Genomic DNA, 15,673 nt, shown 5'->3' on the forward strand with positions numbered 1-15,673 from the left:
AAGTAATCAGGAACAACAAAGTTAGAGGTTACCATGCATATGTACACTCTGAAAGTTACCAAATTAGGAAGCCAAGAGCAAATTTAGGAAAAAAACAAATGTTATTGCTAAAAGATTACTTACAGTTGTAGTCTGACAAAGAAACACAAATTAAACTCGTGGTCTACACTCTACAAGATTATTTTTGAGGGCTGAAGGTTTACTCATTTGTAATTATAGAAATACAAATAGTCTAAGCTTTTCCAGGCTCTCAGCTCAAACATTACTAGCTGCCCCATCTAAATGGCACTTCACGTCCATTCTCTGGTCTGTTCCACTCGTCATCCCCAGTCCATTCGCCTCCCTTGTCTCTTTCCCTTTTCTTCTTCGGACGTCGCTGATGTCCGTTTGAAAAACCAACCCCGGCGGTCACTACAACCGCGCCTTCTCTCCAGACTCGGAAAGAGGGGGAGTTCGATCGCTTGCTGCTGCTCGTCTTTGGCCGCTTTCTGGCGGGCCAGAAGATTCCCGAGGCCTTTCTCAAAAGCAACTATTTCACTCCGCGTGCGCAGATGGTACAATTGTTTACGGAAAACCCTCAAGGGTTTGAAGCCAATCTCAGGGAGCCTCAGGCGGATCAGGATATGCGTTTTGCCATCGTGGCTGACTATCGCGTGCTTGTGAACAACGTAAACCAACAGTTTCTCAGCAGGTATCCCTTTGAGGTGGTCGCTAACGCCATAGTCGACTTTGGCAATCCCCAGTTTCGCCTGGCGAGGCAGAAGTTACAGGAGATCAAATAGCATGCTCTTGCGGTACCGAGGTCAGGGCAGAAGTTCGGTGATTTGGCGGCCTTGCTTGAGACCTACTCCAAAACACCCGAGAGCAAACTTATAAATTATGATCGTCATTTTATGCCTGGAGGCGTCAGAGGCAAGATGACTAGCGATGCTGCCTTTATTAATGCACTCCTCATTAACGGGAGCCGCATCATTAGCAAGTGTCTTGCTATATTGAACGCTCGGGGCCTTGTTTGAATGTTTCATGGACATGGCATTTTGGACGACCACTTGGGAGAAGACGGCGGCTGCTTCGGTGATCAGTGATCAGGAGGAGCAGCTTGCTCGTTTGCAGGATGATGTGGTGCAAAACAAAACAAAAATTGGGAATGAGGATACCGAGGGCACTCTCTCTCATACTGTCGCGCAGCTAAAGGTAAACAAGCTCGACCTCCATGGCCTTGATGACCGTTTAGGGGGTTTACGGAGAATTGCTACAGGAACGCTGCCTGATCTCGTACGACAGGACGTTGTGGTGGCGCGGTTTGGGGAGGGTGCGAATCTGAATAATGGCAAGATACAGATTCAGAGCCTCTGGATTGAGCGGGCTGAAAACCAGTGGTATCATATAAGCAGCGGTTAACTGCGAGAGGCTTGGGGTTGGAACTTCCATCTCTTCTGGCGGGGTGATGGCACCTCTCTTCTCACTCGCTATTCCGTGGTCCCGCGGGAAGTCTCGGACAACCGAGGCACGTACGGATACAATTGGAGACGTACCTATAGGTTGTATTATCTTGAGTTCCCCTGATACTACGTATCAGCATGGCGTTAGATTTGTGTATGACCCAAGCAGTCGAGATTTGGCTCCAAGCAAGGAAACCTCCTGTGGCAGATTTAACGCGCTTCCGCTGCCAATACGATGCCGAGCAAGATCCACCGAGCTCGATCTCTGTATGGGAATACGCTTTTGACCGCCCCACCCGTACGCAGCTTGAGACCGTTCTCACCCAAGCTCAGGCCGCCAAGCGACTTGAGTATCATCGTTCCGATGGCGCTGCGAGGAGGGTGGGACGTCCTACTACGCGTATTACTCTGCAGGCGGAGAAGGGGGCCGACGGATGGTCTCCGCTTGGCCCGGTTCTCAGCTCGAGTCGAGTGCTTCGCATGGGGATTGCGGCTGCTGTAAACGATGTTGCGACCGTCCGGCTGAATGTGAACGATGTCGAGAAGACAACTTTCGAAGTGCGCAAGCCACGCGGGCAGGTTTCGGCCTTCACAGTTTTCGACTCTGCATTAGAGGTTGACGCGGGGGCCGTTATTGGGTTTTCTTCAACTGACGCTACCGTTGGTTTCATAGTGACATTGCTATTGGAGCAGTATGACCTCGTGTGAGCCCACCGCGCCCCCTTCTTCTTCACCTCCGGTGTCGACGGCGCTCTCTATCCTACGCTACCTACTGCGAGCGTTGCCGGAAATACGTACAGATTTCAGAGGTCGAAGCTCGCTTGCACACGGAAATGGAAGCCCGCCAAACGCTCTACAGAAAGTACAAAAGAGCTGTGAACGGGTTAGACGGCGCGGGCAATGCCCTATCTGCTATCACTGTGGGCAGTGCTGTTAGCGGCGTGGCCGTACGCAGTACCGTCGTCTTAACTCCTGTCGGGATCGCGCTTGAAGGCCTAGCAGATGTTTGCGGCACGGCCACTTTCGCTGGTCGGGTCGTGAGCCGCAGATTGGACAAGAAAGCTGAAAAACACGATCGCATTCGGACGTCCGCTGAGACCGTGCTCCGATCACGCTGATCTCGCTGATCACGAGTCGAGCGCTTCGAGATGGGAACTGCAGCGAAAGTGAGTACCAGCTCGTTCTGGACGAAGATGAGCGCTTCGCTTCGTTGAAAGAGGAAATTAGAAGCCAGACAAAGAGAGCTCTCCGCGAACAGACGCGAGAGCTAGAAGCACAGCTGGGCGCTGCACGTGCGAGCGGGCGTGAGGAGGGCATTCAGCTCGGGCGCATGGACGCTATGAAAGAAATCCAGCGTCAAGTGGCGGATGGCGATTCACGCTAGACATAAACTTTGTGCGCCATTGACAGTGTTGCATCATCTTGGTGTGACAGTTTTCATCACCTCACCCACGCCGGGGGCTACAAATCGAAGCTGTGATCATAATAAATCACAGCGGTGAACATCTCTTTTGTTTGCGAGGGAAAACCAGTAGTTGAATAAAACGGTGTGTATGAAAATGTCGGTGGTATGGAGTGTTTGGCATGTCAAACCAGGGCCTACGTTGATTGGGCAATATTGATCATCTGATCAATTTCCGCCATTTTGGTTCCTAGTTTTGAAATTTGAGCTAGTGTTTATATAGCAATTGCTGCTAGTAATACAGTATTTTGAGATAATATTGCGTTTTTTTATGGATAAGTTTGTAATAACTGATTGTTGACGGCTACTAAATATCATTACATATCGCAAGAATCGAAGATTACGAAAAAAATGAAAGAAATGCCTTTACGTCGAACTTACGAAATTTGATTGCGTATGGTGATTGTTGTGCTGAACTGCTTTTGATTTAAGGTTCAATTAACTGACTCAAGTAGAGAAACATTTTTGGGCCAAATAACATTGCAAAGTTCGTGCTGATGCAGTTTCAATAGTTTTCTTACTCCAAAGCTTGTTTTTTAATCGAAGATGATTTCTCATTATGTTCTGAAATTGGTCAATCTACAAACCTCTCAATTCTCAGCCACTTCCACACTAAAACAAACAACTACACCACATCACAGAAACTCTTATGATTTTCCATGTTGTATTTTGTATTTTTAGTTCATCATTTAAAAATGAAGTAATTATAATTAGGATATTCACTGAAACAGCTGAGTACAATATATTTTTGGTAATGAATTGTACAAATGTACCCTACTTCTGTAGCTCAAAGTAGAACATTACTTCTCTTCTAGACTTGTCGATGATATTTTAATTGTAGGTTTTGGTTTATAAGATCACAGAGGCATATCTCCATAATTTCAGCTATTTGGGCTTTTTAATGTATATTACAACTGTTGCTGCCTTTCTCATATATATTAAAATATTGCTGGCTTTCTGATATATATTTAGGTGCTGCTAGCTTTTTGATATATTTATTTCACTGGCAATACAAGGCATAGAATTTGAACAAACGGGGCTGAGCTCCCTCCAACACACCCCTCTTCGATCATTAAACACATATAGAAGTTTTGTCATTCCTCAACCAATAAATTTAACTCTTTGCTAAATTAAAGATTGGATCAGACTCATATGCTGTATAAAAGACTACAAACAGTAGCATTTATAGCAAACAGACTGTTCTTCAACAACAGAAATGTTTCATATTATAGAAATAATATATTCATTTTAAAGAAATGCTTCACCAAAATTTTCAGCAGAATCTTTAACAAACTTTCTTAGAAATAATACTTTATAAAGTGATAAAAGCGAAATAACCTCATATAAACGAATAAAACGTTTAATGCCAAATGCATCTTGGTCAAATCATTGCATATTTCAATAACTAAAAAGTAAAAAAGTCTGTCATTTTCTGCTGAGCATAAACCACTCACTACCATTAAATTGTTACAAATCTTGAGCACAGATCTTTCCGGACCAAAACTGCATGATTACTATGATTCGAAGTTTCGAACAAAGTCTTGTCCAAGTATTTGATAACCAGGATAACACTGATACCAGGATAACATTGCCGCTTGCCACCAAGCTTAAAGATCTTGAAAACTTGTTACAGAGTCGGAACATAAGCCGAGAAAACACGTTCACGTACGAAAAATACTTCTTACAATGGGTCACGATCAATTTGAAGCACGAACTAGTAAACCGCAAACGAAGCTCAAACCAATGAAATTAAATCAGGTCTGCTCGTTAAAAACGCAAAGAGCTTGCTATTATTCCTAATATATTTGATACTACCATGGAATAAGCTTAAAATATAATTTCCAATAGTATTATTACAGAGCCCTCTATAGTATAAGAGTTGGGACATCTATTGTTATCCGTTTAGCTTACGTTGATTGGTCAATATTGATCACCTGATCAATTTCCGCCATTTTGGTTCCTAGTTTTGAAATTTTAGCTTGTGTTTATATAGCAATTGCTGCTAGTAATACAGTATTTTGAGATAATATTGCGTTTTTATGGATAAGTCATTACATATCGCATAAATCGAGGATTACGAAAATGAAAGAAATGCCTTTACGTCGAACTTACGAAATTTGATTGCGCATGGTGATTGTTGTGCTGAACTGCTTTTGATATAAGGTTCAATTAACTGACTCAAGTAGAGAAACATTTTTGGGGCAAATAACATTGCAAAGTTTGTGCTGATGCAGTTTCAATAGTTTTCTTACTCCAAAGCTTGTTTTTTAATCGAAGATGATTACTCATTATGTTCTGAAATTGTCAATCTACAAACCTCTCAATTCTCAGCCACTTCCACACTAAAACAACTACACCAAATCACAGAAACTCTTATGATTTTCCATGTTGTATTTTGTATTTTTAGTTCATCATTTAAAATGAAGTAATTATAATTAGGATATTCAATGAAACAGCTGAGTACAATATATTTTGGTATTGAATTGTACAAATGTACCCTACTTCTGTAGCTCAAAGTAGAACATTACTTCTCTTCTAGACTTGTTGATGATATTTTAATTGTAGGTTTTGGTTTATAAGATCACAGAGGCATATCTCCATAATTTCAGCTATTTGGGCTTTTAATGTATATTACAACTGTTGCTGCCTTTCTCATATATATTAAAATATTGCTGGCTTTCTGATATATATTTAGGTGCTGCTAGCTTTTGATATATATATTTCACTGGCAATACAAGGCATAGAATTTGAACAAACGGGTGAGCTCCTCCAACACACCCTGTTTGATCATTAAACACATATAGAAGTTTTGTCATTCCTCAACCAATAAATTTAACTCTGCTAAATTAAAGATTGGATCAGACTCATATGCTGTATAAAAGACTACAAACAGTAGCATTTATAGCAAACAGACAACAACAGAAATGTTTCATATTATAGAAATAATATATTCATTTTAAAGAAATGCTTCACCAAAATTTTCAGCAGAATCAACAAACTTTATTAGAAATAAACTTTATAAAGTGATAAAGGCGAAATAACTTCATATAAAGGAATAAAACGTTTAAGGTCAAATGCATCTTGGTCAAATCATTGCATATTTCAATAACTAAAAGTAAAAAGTCTGTCATTTTCTGCTGAGCAACAGAAGCTCATAAATCACTCACTACCATTAAATTGTTACAAATCTTGAACACAAATCTCTCGGACCAAATCTGCATGATTACTATGATTCAAAGTTTCGAACAAAGTCTTGTCCAAGTATTTGATAACACTGATGCCAGGATAACATTGCCGCTTGCCACCAAGCTTAAAGATCTTGAAAACTTGTTACAGAGTCGGAACATAAGCCGAGAAAACACGTTCACGTACGAAAATACTTCTTACAATGGGTCACGATCAATTTGAAGCACTAGTAAACTCAGTTAAACAAAATCGTTAACGCTTTAACCAATATATTAAGCTTAAATTGCTTTCTTCTTTTGCATATAAACCCAATTTCCAATAGTATTATTATAGTTTCACTTTGCAAGTAGGAACCAAAATGGCGGCTACGCGCTAGCCCCAGATCGTTTGTCCCAACTCTTATTCTATAGAGAGCTCTGTATACTACTACTTTATTCAGCGGTAGTTTGCAGTTCTCACTAACAGAAACCTCATATTTCGCTATAAAACGCCGGACGACCGAACGTGTAGTGCATGGTAAGCAGGTTACTGGAATGAGTAATTCTACAAAAATGGATTCTTTACTTGTTATACCATTGCTGTTGATTATGAACATGTTCCTTCAATGTAAGTATGTTTGCATTTTATTTAACACTTTATAAATAAAATAAGCATGATTGTATTCATAATTCTACGAATACAAAACAAAAAGTAATATAGTGGCAGTTGAGGTTTGTCAATTTAACGAGTTTAAATTTTCTCACCGCTAGCAATGCTACGATTATAAAGCATTCGAAGAATATGCCAGGGTATATTGTAGTTATTTTGTGTGAGCGAAAGAAACGTATATTTATTTAAGGCAGCTTGTAACTGCCGTGTATATGTCAGATTAACAACGACACAGTCATCGATATAGATAAAGGATGCTATTTACAGAATGACAAAGAAAATCCAAAATGATAGAGCTTTCTTTAAATTTAGTTTTGCAAATAAATAATTTTTTGGTGTCTTGCTGCAAAATATAAGACGTGTAATTGACTTGTTTCATTTAGTATAACAATATAAGTGAATAATTATTTCGTAAATGTCGTATTAGACAATTGCCTGTTACGTAAATGCGCTTACATTGCTCATATGAATTTTTTCTCTGCATCTTATAAATTAACGTTATTACTAGGCTGAATAGTTATGACCAAAACATTTAAGGCGAAAAGCGAAGTTCGTTAATAAATAAAGCTCTGCCAAGTGCAAAAAAAACCATCAAATACAAAGGTTGAAAAGGATATATACATATTGAACAGGCATATTAAATTTCAAGTTGTTTGGGTTTCGTGTTTGACAGCATACTGAATTACATTGCGAAACTACGATTAAAACTATGCGCGAATAATACGGAAGAAACATACAAACACAGGAACAGACAAAAAGATTAGAACAAAAGAAAGAGAATGGAGTTTCACATTATTCCAAAGCCATCAACCGAGAAACATTATTAGCATATGAATCTTCACATGACATTTCATTTCGTTGACAAAAAAGTATTCACACAAAAGAAGTTCGTGAGCGTTGGGTAGAGAAGAAATTCTTTTAAGTTTTTGGAGATAGCATGTAGTGTATACCCTTCCTTGAAGAGAGAAGACGTTATAGAAGAAATTATGGGTGAGAATTTTTTTCGCTTTACCGATCAAGAATAACAAACAAAGGACCTCCATGGGCTAGGCAATGTTCAACAACTGCAAGGTTATTAGTTAAGACTAGAGAAAAAGAACAGTCGATGCTTAAAAAGTTGGGAATGGATATACCAAATTATCCTAGTGTTTCTGGTGTCCACAAAAGGAGTTATAAAGGGATATTATTCAGAATTACAATGTTATCCTAATGTTTCCTGGTGTCCAGAACAGGAGAAATGAGGGAATATTATTCAGATATTCAGAGAGACCAATAGGATAAGGTCAAACGAGACTAGCGGAGGAGAAAGTGAAAGATTCAAACACTTTATAAAGAAAATTAGATAGAGATGTACTGAAAGATCTTAGAACAACTGCACATGCAAAGACATTAGCTAATAACCTGGCCAATTCTTGGATTGAATTATCAGGGAAGATGGCCACAAGAGCCCTACACTGGAATGAACTGCGACGTTATAGGTCATAAAAAACCCCACTTTCTGTAAAGAGACTCATTCAAGTAAGACTAAAATATGCCAGGAATAACTTTGGTAAAGATGTAACGTCGTACTGGTAGAATATTTTGTTTTCAACACTACAATCATCCAAAGTATACAATGCTCTTAGTGAACAGCTTTCTCCAGAAGGTCAAAATCAATGTCATTGACTAACCTGCCCAAAGTTGAAACTTAAAACCATCGAAAACTTGAGGCGAGCTGAAAAAAAGGGTCCATGTCAGAAGATTAATGAAATCTGGTAGAGCTGAAATGATTTGGAAAAGAATGAGAAAAAAATTCCTAAGGAGACATAGTTAAATGTGAAGCTTGTTGAGAACTACAGCAAGCAAAACGTCTACAAGCGGGCATCCAGCGAAAAGAATACACTGCTGACTAATGAACCCAAGATGGCCGACAATTTTGGCCATGGAACTTTTTCGTATTTGTACACTAATTTGAAACATTAGCATTTCAAACTATTATGTCTTCTATCTAACAGACTGAATGTTAGCAGAAGTTATTAATGACTAAAATACTAATGAAACAATTTTGTACCGTCTAGTTAAACAATGCGAAAGTTCCGCTCATGACATTTACAAAGAACAACTTAAGGATGATTATTATAGAAGCGGACTTGACTTGACTATGATGAACAGTAGATTGGAACCAAATGTAAAACCTGCCAAGAACGTCATTTTCTTTCTGGGTAAGACTTTTTCCATCATAATTAAGAATGAACATAGCAACTAACATGTTTGAACAACTGTATAAAATGAGAAAGAAAAGCGGTACAAATCACGACGTTCTGAAGTTGTTTGTCATTAGGATGGAATGGAAAGTATTTCGTTTCATAGACGCTAATGCATAGACTCAAGTATGATATGGATTGAATTGCTTATGAACATAAGTCAGCATTTTTTAGAAGCCGACTGCTATTGGTTACAATCTTAATGCTGTTCAGTTGTTATATATAATCTTTAAATAGATTTAAAATTACTAAATACTAGCATCTACCTGATAAACTCAAATAGCATCAACTTATATATTTTACTACAAACTAATATTTTTTGCTTCAAACTTATATTTTTTACTTCACTGAGAAGTGTACAAGTTTATAGTACTAATGAAATTCATCTTGAATGCGATATAATCATATAAAGTCGCCATCTCAACTTTCAAATTTTCTGATAAATTTAGCATCAGATAGCATACAGCATCAAAATTTCATTTCGTTTATTAATGTAGGAGATGGCATGGGCATTAGCACGACTACTGCAGCACGAATACTTGATGGTCAAAATAAAAATCAAAACGGAGAGGAGAATGTACTCGCTTGGGAACAATTTCCTTATACAGCTTTTTCAAAGACTTACAATACGGATGCACAAGTTCCCGACTCTGCCGGTACCGCTACAGCATTTGCCTGTGGGGTGAAAACTAAACAAGGTACGGAATATTGACTTTATTTTGAAGACAGTTTGAGAAATCCTTAATCCACCACTTTCAGCAATGAAAAGCACATGAGGAATACGTGAGTGTTATGAGTTGCCAAGCGCGTGACACAATAAAAGATAAACTTGCAAATAAACATTTTGTTTTCCGTAATACCGTTATTGCAAAGGAATGGTGCTGAAATATCATATCATTTTCTTAATTTGATCAATTTGTTTCATAGCAAAACGTTCAACTTTCAAATTCACATAACCAGTATGAAAAGTTGAGAAACTCAGCAAAATTTCTGTTTTGCTTGCTCGCATTAAACAAGTTATGGTTGTAAGCAACGCTTCTCTTAAGTCGTTAAGTCGCAACACGGTTGAGCATATTTTGTCTGAGGGCCAGGAACTTTTACAATTTGTACACTTTGAGGATGGACAAAGTTTTTCGATGAATCGAAGAATCACATGTCTTTCGTCTTAGAGAATTTGAACGTAGGTTGAAAGCTTTAATCCCCAAACTCTGGAAAAAAAAAGAAAACAAAAGAAGAAAACAGAATCAAATGTTAGTATATCATCGATGGGAACGATAATTTGCATCTTAAATTCAACGCTAAAAAACACGATGTCCTATATCCAGTTAACGTGACAGTCGAAAACGACTATGTTCAAACACTCAATCATGAAACTGAACATTCTACACAGAAACTGAACATGAGATCCAAACTATAATAAATAAAACACTATAAGTCGACAAATGGGTTATGCTGGAAGCGACATCAACAATCATAATGAAGAATAGTGAAAAACCATTTTACACATTGCAGGTATACTCGGTCTGAATAGTAAAGCTAAATTCGGTGACTGTGAAAGTGCAAAAGGTAATGAGGTGCTGTCAATTTTAACGTATGCAGAGCTTGCAGGAATGTCCACTGGTATAATATCTACAACACGTGTGACGCATGCAACGCCAGCTGCTTTCTTTAGTCAAACACCATCACGTCAGTGGGAAAATGATCAAGCGGCAAAAGGCAACTGCATTGATATATGTAAGGTTGAAGATTTTATAATCGTACAACTTAAGACCATGTTAAGCAAATATCTGATAGTTTTAAATCACTCTTTTAGCACGACAGTTAGTTGATTTTAAATACGGAGACGGTATTGATGTAGCCCTTGGTGGTGGATGGAGGAGCTTTCTACCGTGCGGAGGAATAGACCCAGAAGGGAAAATGTTGAAAGGTAGAAAATGTCGCAACGACAGACGTAATTTGACTGAAGAATGGTTAGAAAAGAGAAACCGATCTGCCGTAGCTTGGAATAAAAATGATTTAAAGAATATCGATGCGAGTAAAGTTGATCATCTTCTAGGTAAAAATTGCAAGAAAAATTCTATCCCAATATTCATAAACTCATTGAAAAGTTTTTTATCAACATACTTACGCTCAAAGATGCGATTTATTTTAAATTAGCATGAATAGCATTAGCACCGACTACTGAGTCTAAAATTCACAGCCACAAATATATATGTATTATTTGTAGGGTTGTTTGCTTCCAGCGCTATGCAATTCGAAGTTTTGCGCCCCGACACGAACAGGACTCATGAGCCAGGATTTTTGGAAATGGTCGAAAAAGCCATTGAAGTACTAAGTAAAAATCCCAAAGGATTTTTTTTGATGGCCGAAGGTAAATTCTGTTGAATACAATCTGATATGTCATTCAAAAACCTATCTTATTGCATTTTTTGTGTTTGAAATTTTTGAATTTATATTATTGCAAATCTTTGCATCTGCAAAGTTATAACAAGTGATATTTCAACATTCTCGCAATATTTGTATTTATATCTACCCACTTGGTAGCACACATCCTTATGTAGAAACGTTGTCACGTAATTTTTGTGTACACGTTTTTGTGTACATAAATGCTATTGTTATATGGTAAAGCATTACCAAAGCCAAAACAAATTTCCAAAAGCAAACAGCAAAGTTATAAATGTTTCATACATATAATTTTAAGTAAAACAAAATAAAACAAATTCCGAAAGAAAACGAGGTGTCTGTTTTCGGAGTTTGTTTTATTTTGTTATACCATATAATAAATTTATGTTATTTACTGGCTGGGAGGTCCGTACGGAAAATATTTTTACGAGGTCTCAAAAGCAGCCCGAGGCCGAAGGTCGATGTTGAGGCTGAGTGGAAATATTTTTAAGTACGGACCGACCTAAACGGTAAAGAACGTATTTAGTTTTATTATGAAGAAATTCGCGTAGTAAAATGGCCGATGCAACTTGATGTTGAGACTAAAATTGGATTGTTTTCTACAAAATTCACTTCGCCTGGATGGTAAAATTCACTCTCGCTATGACAACTACCATCTGAATGCACTTTGCTTTCTTGTTGAACAGTTTATATCGCTTTTAAATCAGTTTTAGCAAAATAATTTAATTTCACTTTGTAAACAAATACATGGCAAAAAAATAACACTTTAAACCACGGTCAAAATATCGTAAAAAGCTGCCCTCACTGCTTTAGCCAATTTCCAAAGTTCGACTTTAGAGAAGGGTTTTTGATACATGAAGCGCAATGCAGAAGTATATTAAGTGCGCTAATAGCATTATTCCATTTATTTCATTTCAGGCGGTTTAATTGACTGGGGTCATCATGCTAACAGCGCACATTGGGCGTTAACGGAGACGTTATTTATGGAGCGAGCAGTTAAGAGGGCACAAAAAATGGTAAATACAAGTGAGTAAAAACAAAATAAAATTAAATAGATAAAATGATATGTTTGTGCTGCATTTAATGCATGGCTCGAAAATTCCATTTTTTATGTCAAGCTAGTCTGTTTTTCGTCTCACTTGAATGAAATAAGTTTGCCATAATGAGAAACTCCCCTCACAAGGTTGATATTTGATGCAATTCATAGGAAGTCAGCTGAAGAAATTTTCTAAAATTTAAAGACACACATTGATACTTACTTTCAATTCTGTTATCAATCAGGTGATACATTAATTATTGTGTCAGCGGACCATTCGCACTCCTTTGTTCATTATGGTAACGTTAAACGTGGCAATCCAATATTTGGATTTCAATCCGATCTTCCTGATGATGGTAAACCAGCACTCTCATTATCATATGGTGATGGATCCGTTGGTTTAAGTGGCAATCAAGTTCGAGCCAATCTCACTGGTGCGAACTACAATGATAAACATTTTAAGCAGCAAGCTCTTGTCAAACGATATTATGAATCTCATTCAGCTGAGGATGTTGGTAGGTTAAATTGTAGAAACTGCTGTGGCGTAGCCAGCCCGCAAATTTGGACGTGCTATTTAAATTTCGGATCATTATCATTATTCATGTCTTTAGAAATCTGTTGTTTTTACAGTAAGTGAACACAGAAAAATTTACATAGCACAGACATGCTGGCAGGTTACTCCACAGATTGTAGTGTTGTACAGACGATGAAATTTAGTTTTTCTCCGGTATATTTTAACATCAACGTAATACTTACATAATTCTATTTGTGGTCTTCAAGTTATTTAGTGAGAGTGTTTAAACGCACTTGCTTTTGAAAATTGCACATTTATCTTTCATGCTCAGACTATTCATTTCAAAGTCTTCATTTCGTTATACAAGTCTTATGTATATTTTCTAACGATTGATTCTTGTGACAATTTTGAACACAATGATTGAGATAATATTTAAAGTCATTTTTAAAAATCATGATAAAAATAAACCAAAAAATCACTATGTCTGTAGATGAGTAATTTGCCAAAAGTTTATTACTTGCCGTCTTTGTTCAATAAGTGTATATTCCTGGCTTTTTCTTGAAGGTATCTACGCAACCGGTCCATTCGCACATCTTTTCCACGGAGTTGTTGAACAGTCGTACATTTTCCACGTCATGGACTACGCTCTGTGTTTGACCAAAGATAAACAAAAAATGTGTCAGAAACCGACAGAACGTGGAGGTTCAATACCGACAGAACGTGGAGGTTCAATACCGACAGAACGTGGAGGTTCAATACCGACCGCCAAACTTGACTGCATTTGTCCCACATCACGTAGTGCAAATGTTTCATCGAATCTTTTCTTCATTATTGCGATCCTGACAATCGCTTTGTTCTGTTTTAAAAAATATGATTACTGTTCCAACTAAGACTTACTTCACTTTTTTACTAATAACTTTCACTACTTTTTCTTAATTAACATGAGACCCTAAAGTGCTACCTATTTCGGGGTATCGGGAGGCATGGACCGAAAAAGGGATTTTCATAGTTTCAAAATTTCTCTTTTTTCTTTACGAGAACTCTTCCCAAACAAGAAACTAAAATATCTAAGGATACTGCAAAGGTTTAAATAACTTCCGCCTTTTTTTACTTATAACTTAAACCAACTCTAAGCATGTTTAAACGTTTTTTACTTTTTACCTTTTACAATGTAACTTTCTTATAACTCTCACGTGATGAACGAGAGCCTGCTCATACAATATCACTCTCTCATTATGAACAAAATCATCCGTGGGCTTCATGGAAAAAAGGGATTATCTAATTTGTTATAATAGTTTCTACAAAGATAACATTTAATAAGTCAAGCAATTTGTATCGTTACAAGAGTTTTCTCTTTATTGGTTTATATCTTTCTGATTTAATGTTTAACTAACCTACATGCACTTACAGATAGATGTAATACTGCTTACATTTTATACTGAAAGAACATTGTATACGTATTGTATTTTTCCTGTAATATAAGCGCTTCTCGTAACAGGCATGAATGAATTTACTGCTGCGTACTTTATGTTAGCTTTGAATGCATCTTACAATGACAGATATTACTAATTTGTTTGCAAAATTTATAAATATGCATTGTTAAAGTTTTGTCTTTTCAATAGTCATCGTCCATGTAGGGTTCAACCTGCCATGAATTCATTTGTTTATCTTACTTCGGCAGTAATTAGATTATTCAATGTGTGTTTGTGATGACTGAATGCATTTGAACATAAGCATGCTGTTTGAAATAACGATCTACAGAAGAGCACAGGTTCTTGTAATTAGCATATCTTGACTAGAGAAGAGGTAGAATATAATCTTTTACTTTCAATTTACAAATTAATCTGATGAAAGAACCAACAGAAAAGATTTGGTTTTGTACGTATTTACCAAGGCAGACCATGAAGAAAAGCACTATTTTTCATCCATGTCCCATAGAATGAAAATCACACAACTGAAAAGCATATAAATGTACATCACTTACAGTTTGAAATAAATTAATGGCATCCTCCTTGCATTAGAACAACTTTCAATACTGTTCAAAGTCTAGAGACGATTAACAGAACAAAAATGTCAAAGTTAGCACGTGAAGTACTGTCACACGCAACTCGGTTGTAAACAGCAAGACATAACGTTCGGGCGTCTGAATAATAATCATTTGCCTTTAATCATATCACCTTTCAAATGACGCTTTTTCACAATGAGGAGATGCACAAATTTTAATACGTAGTACACAATGGAAACGATTAAGTTGAACTCATTCATATCTGTTTGAATTCCCACAGCGGTGTCTCAAAAAACTGCGCATTGTAAGCGAAATATTTGGGCTACTGCTGGCATGCAGATTAATCCCAAGAGAGGTAGGTTAATATTGTTGCTTGCGTTGTCTGAAAGTACTCGACAAAATCTGCTTGCCAGCTAAACGTAAAATACGCAAATCACAACTTTATTCTACAGAGTGTATAAAAAGACCTTTTGAATTAGAAATTGACGTGTTGTGCATCTAAACATGGATACAACTACATGCATATACATGTTTGTAGATGTCGATCGTCCAGGTTAGTAGAGTCCTGAGAAGGGCCGTTGCTTTTGATCTAAAGACTCTTAAGATGACTACAACTAAGGTTGTCAAAACGTCAGTCAACAACATCAACACCAGAAGTCCTTCTCAGGACTCTACTAACCTGGACGATCTATACATCAAGAAACAAGTAACGATACTCCCGGGTTCAAACCATT

At 37.4% G+C, this 15,673-nt stretch overlaps 1 protein-coding gene and 1 long non-coding RNA gene across 3 annotated transcripts; one reads left to right on the forward strand and one right to left on the reverse strand.

Moving 5' to 3' along the window:
* Positions 1-6,442: 6,442 nt before the first annotated feature.
* Positions 6,443-14,550, forward strand: LOC124440163 (alkaline phosphatase-like). Of its 2 annotated transcripts, XM_046990497.1 has the most exons (9): positions 6,443-6,696; positions 8,796-8,939; positions 9,479-9,679; positions 10,494-10,715; positions 10,795-11,037; positions 11,209-11,352; positions 12,303-12,410; positions 12,666-12,935; positions 13,499-14,550. In XM_046990497.1, exons 1-9 carry the CDS (start codon positions 6,624-6,626, stop codon positions 13,822-13,824), a joined length of 1,731 nt encoding a protein of 576 aa, XP_046846453.1. In that variant the 5' UTR covers positions 6,443-6,623; the 3' UTR covers positions 13,825-14,550. The 2 variants fall into 2 exon arrangements, with proteins under 2 accessions (XP_046846453.1, XP_046846454.1); XM_046990498.1 differs by lacking the exon at positions 8,796-8,939.
* LOC124440170 lies at positions 9,824-12,792 on the reverse strand. Its single transcript, XR_006946583.1, has 2 exons — positions 12,644-12,792; positions 9,824-10,189 (listed from the first exon to the last, which is right to left on the reverse strand). It is a non-coding gene; the product is annotated as an uncharacterized LOC124440170 (long non-coding RNA).
* Positions 14,551-15,673: the final 1,123 nt, after the last annotated feature.

This window comes from Xenia sp. Carnegie-2017, unplaced genomic scaffold, assembly GCF_021976095.1.
Source record: "Xenia sp. Carnegie-2017 unplaced genomic scaffold, XeniaSp_v1 HiC_scaffold_2, whole genome shotgun sequence".
Lineage (NCBI taxonomy): Eukaryota > Metazoa > Cnidaria > Anthozoa > Malacalcyonacea > Xeniidae > Xenia > Xenia sp. Carnegie-2017.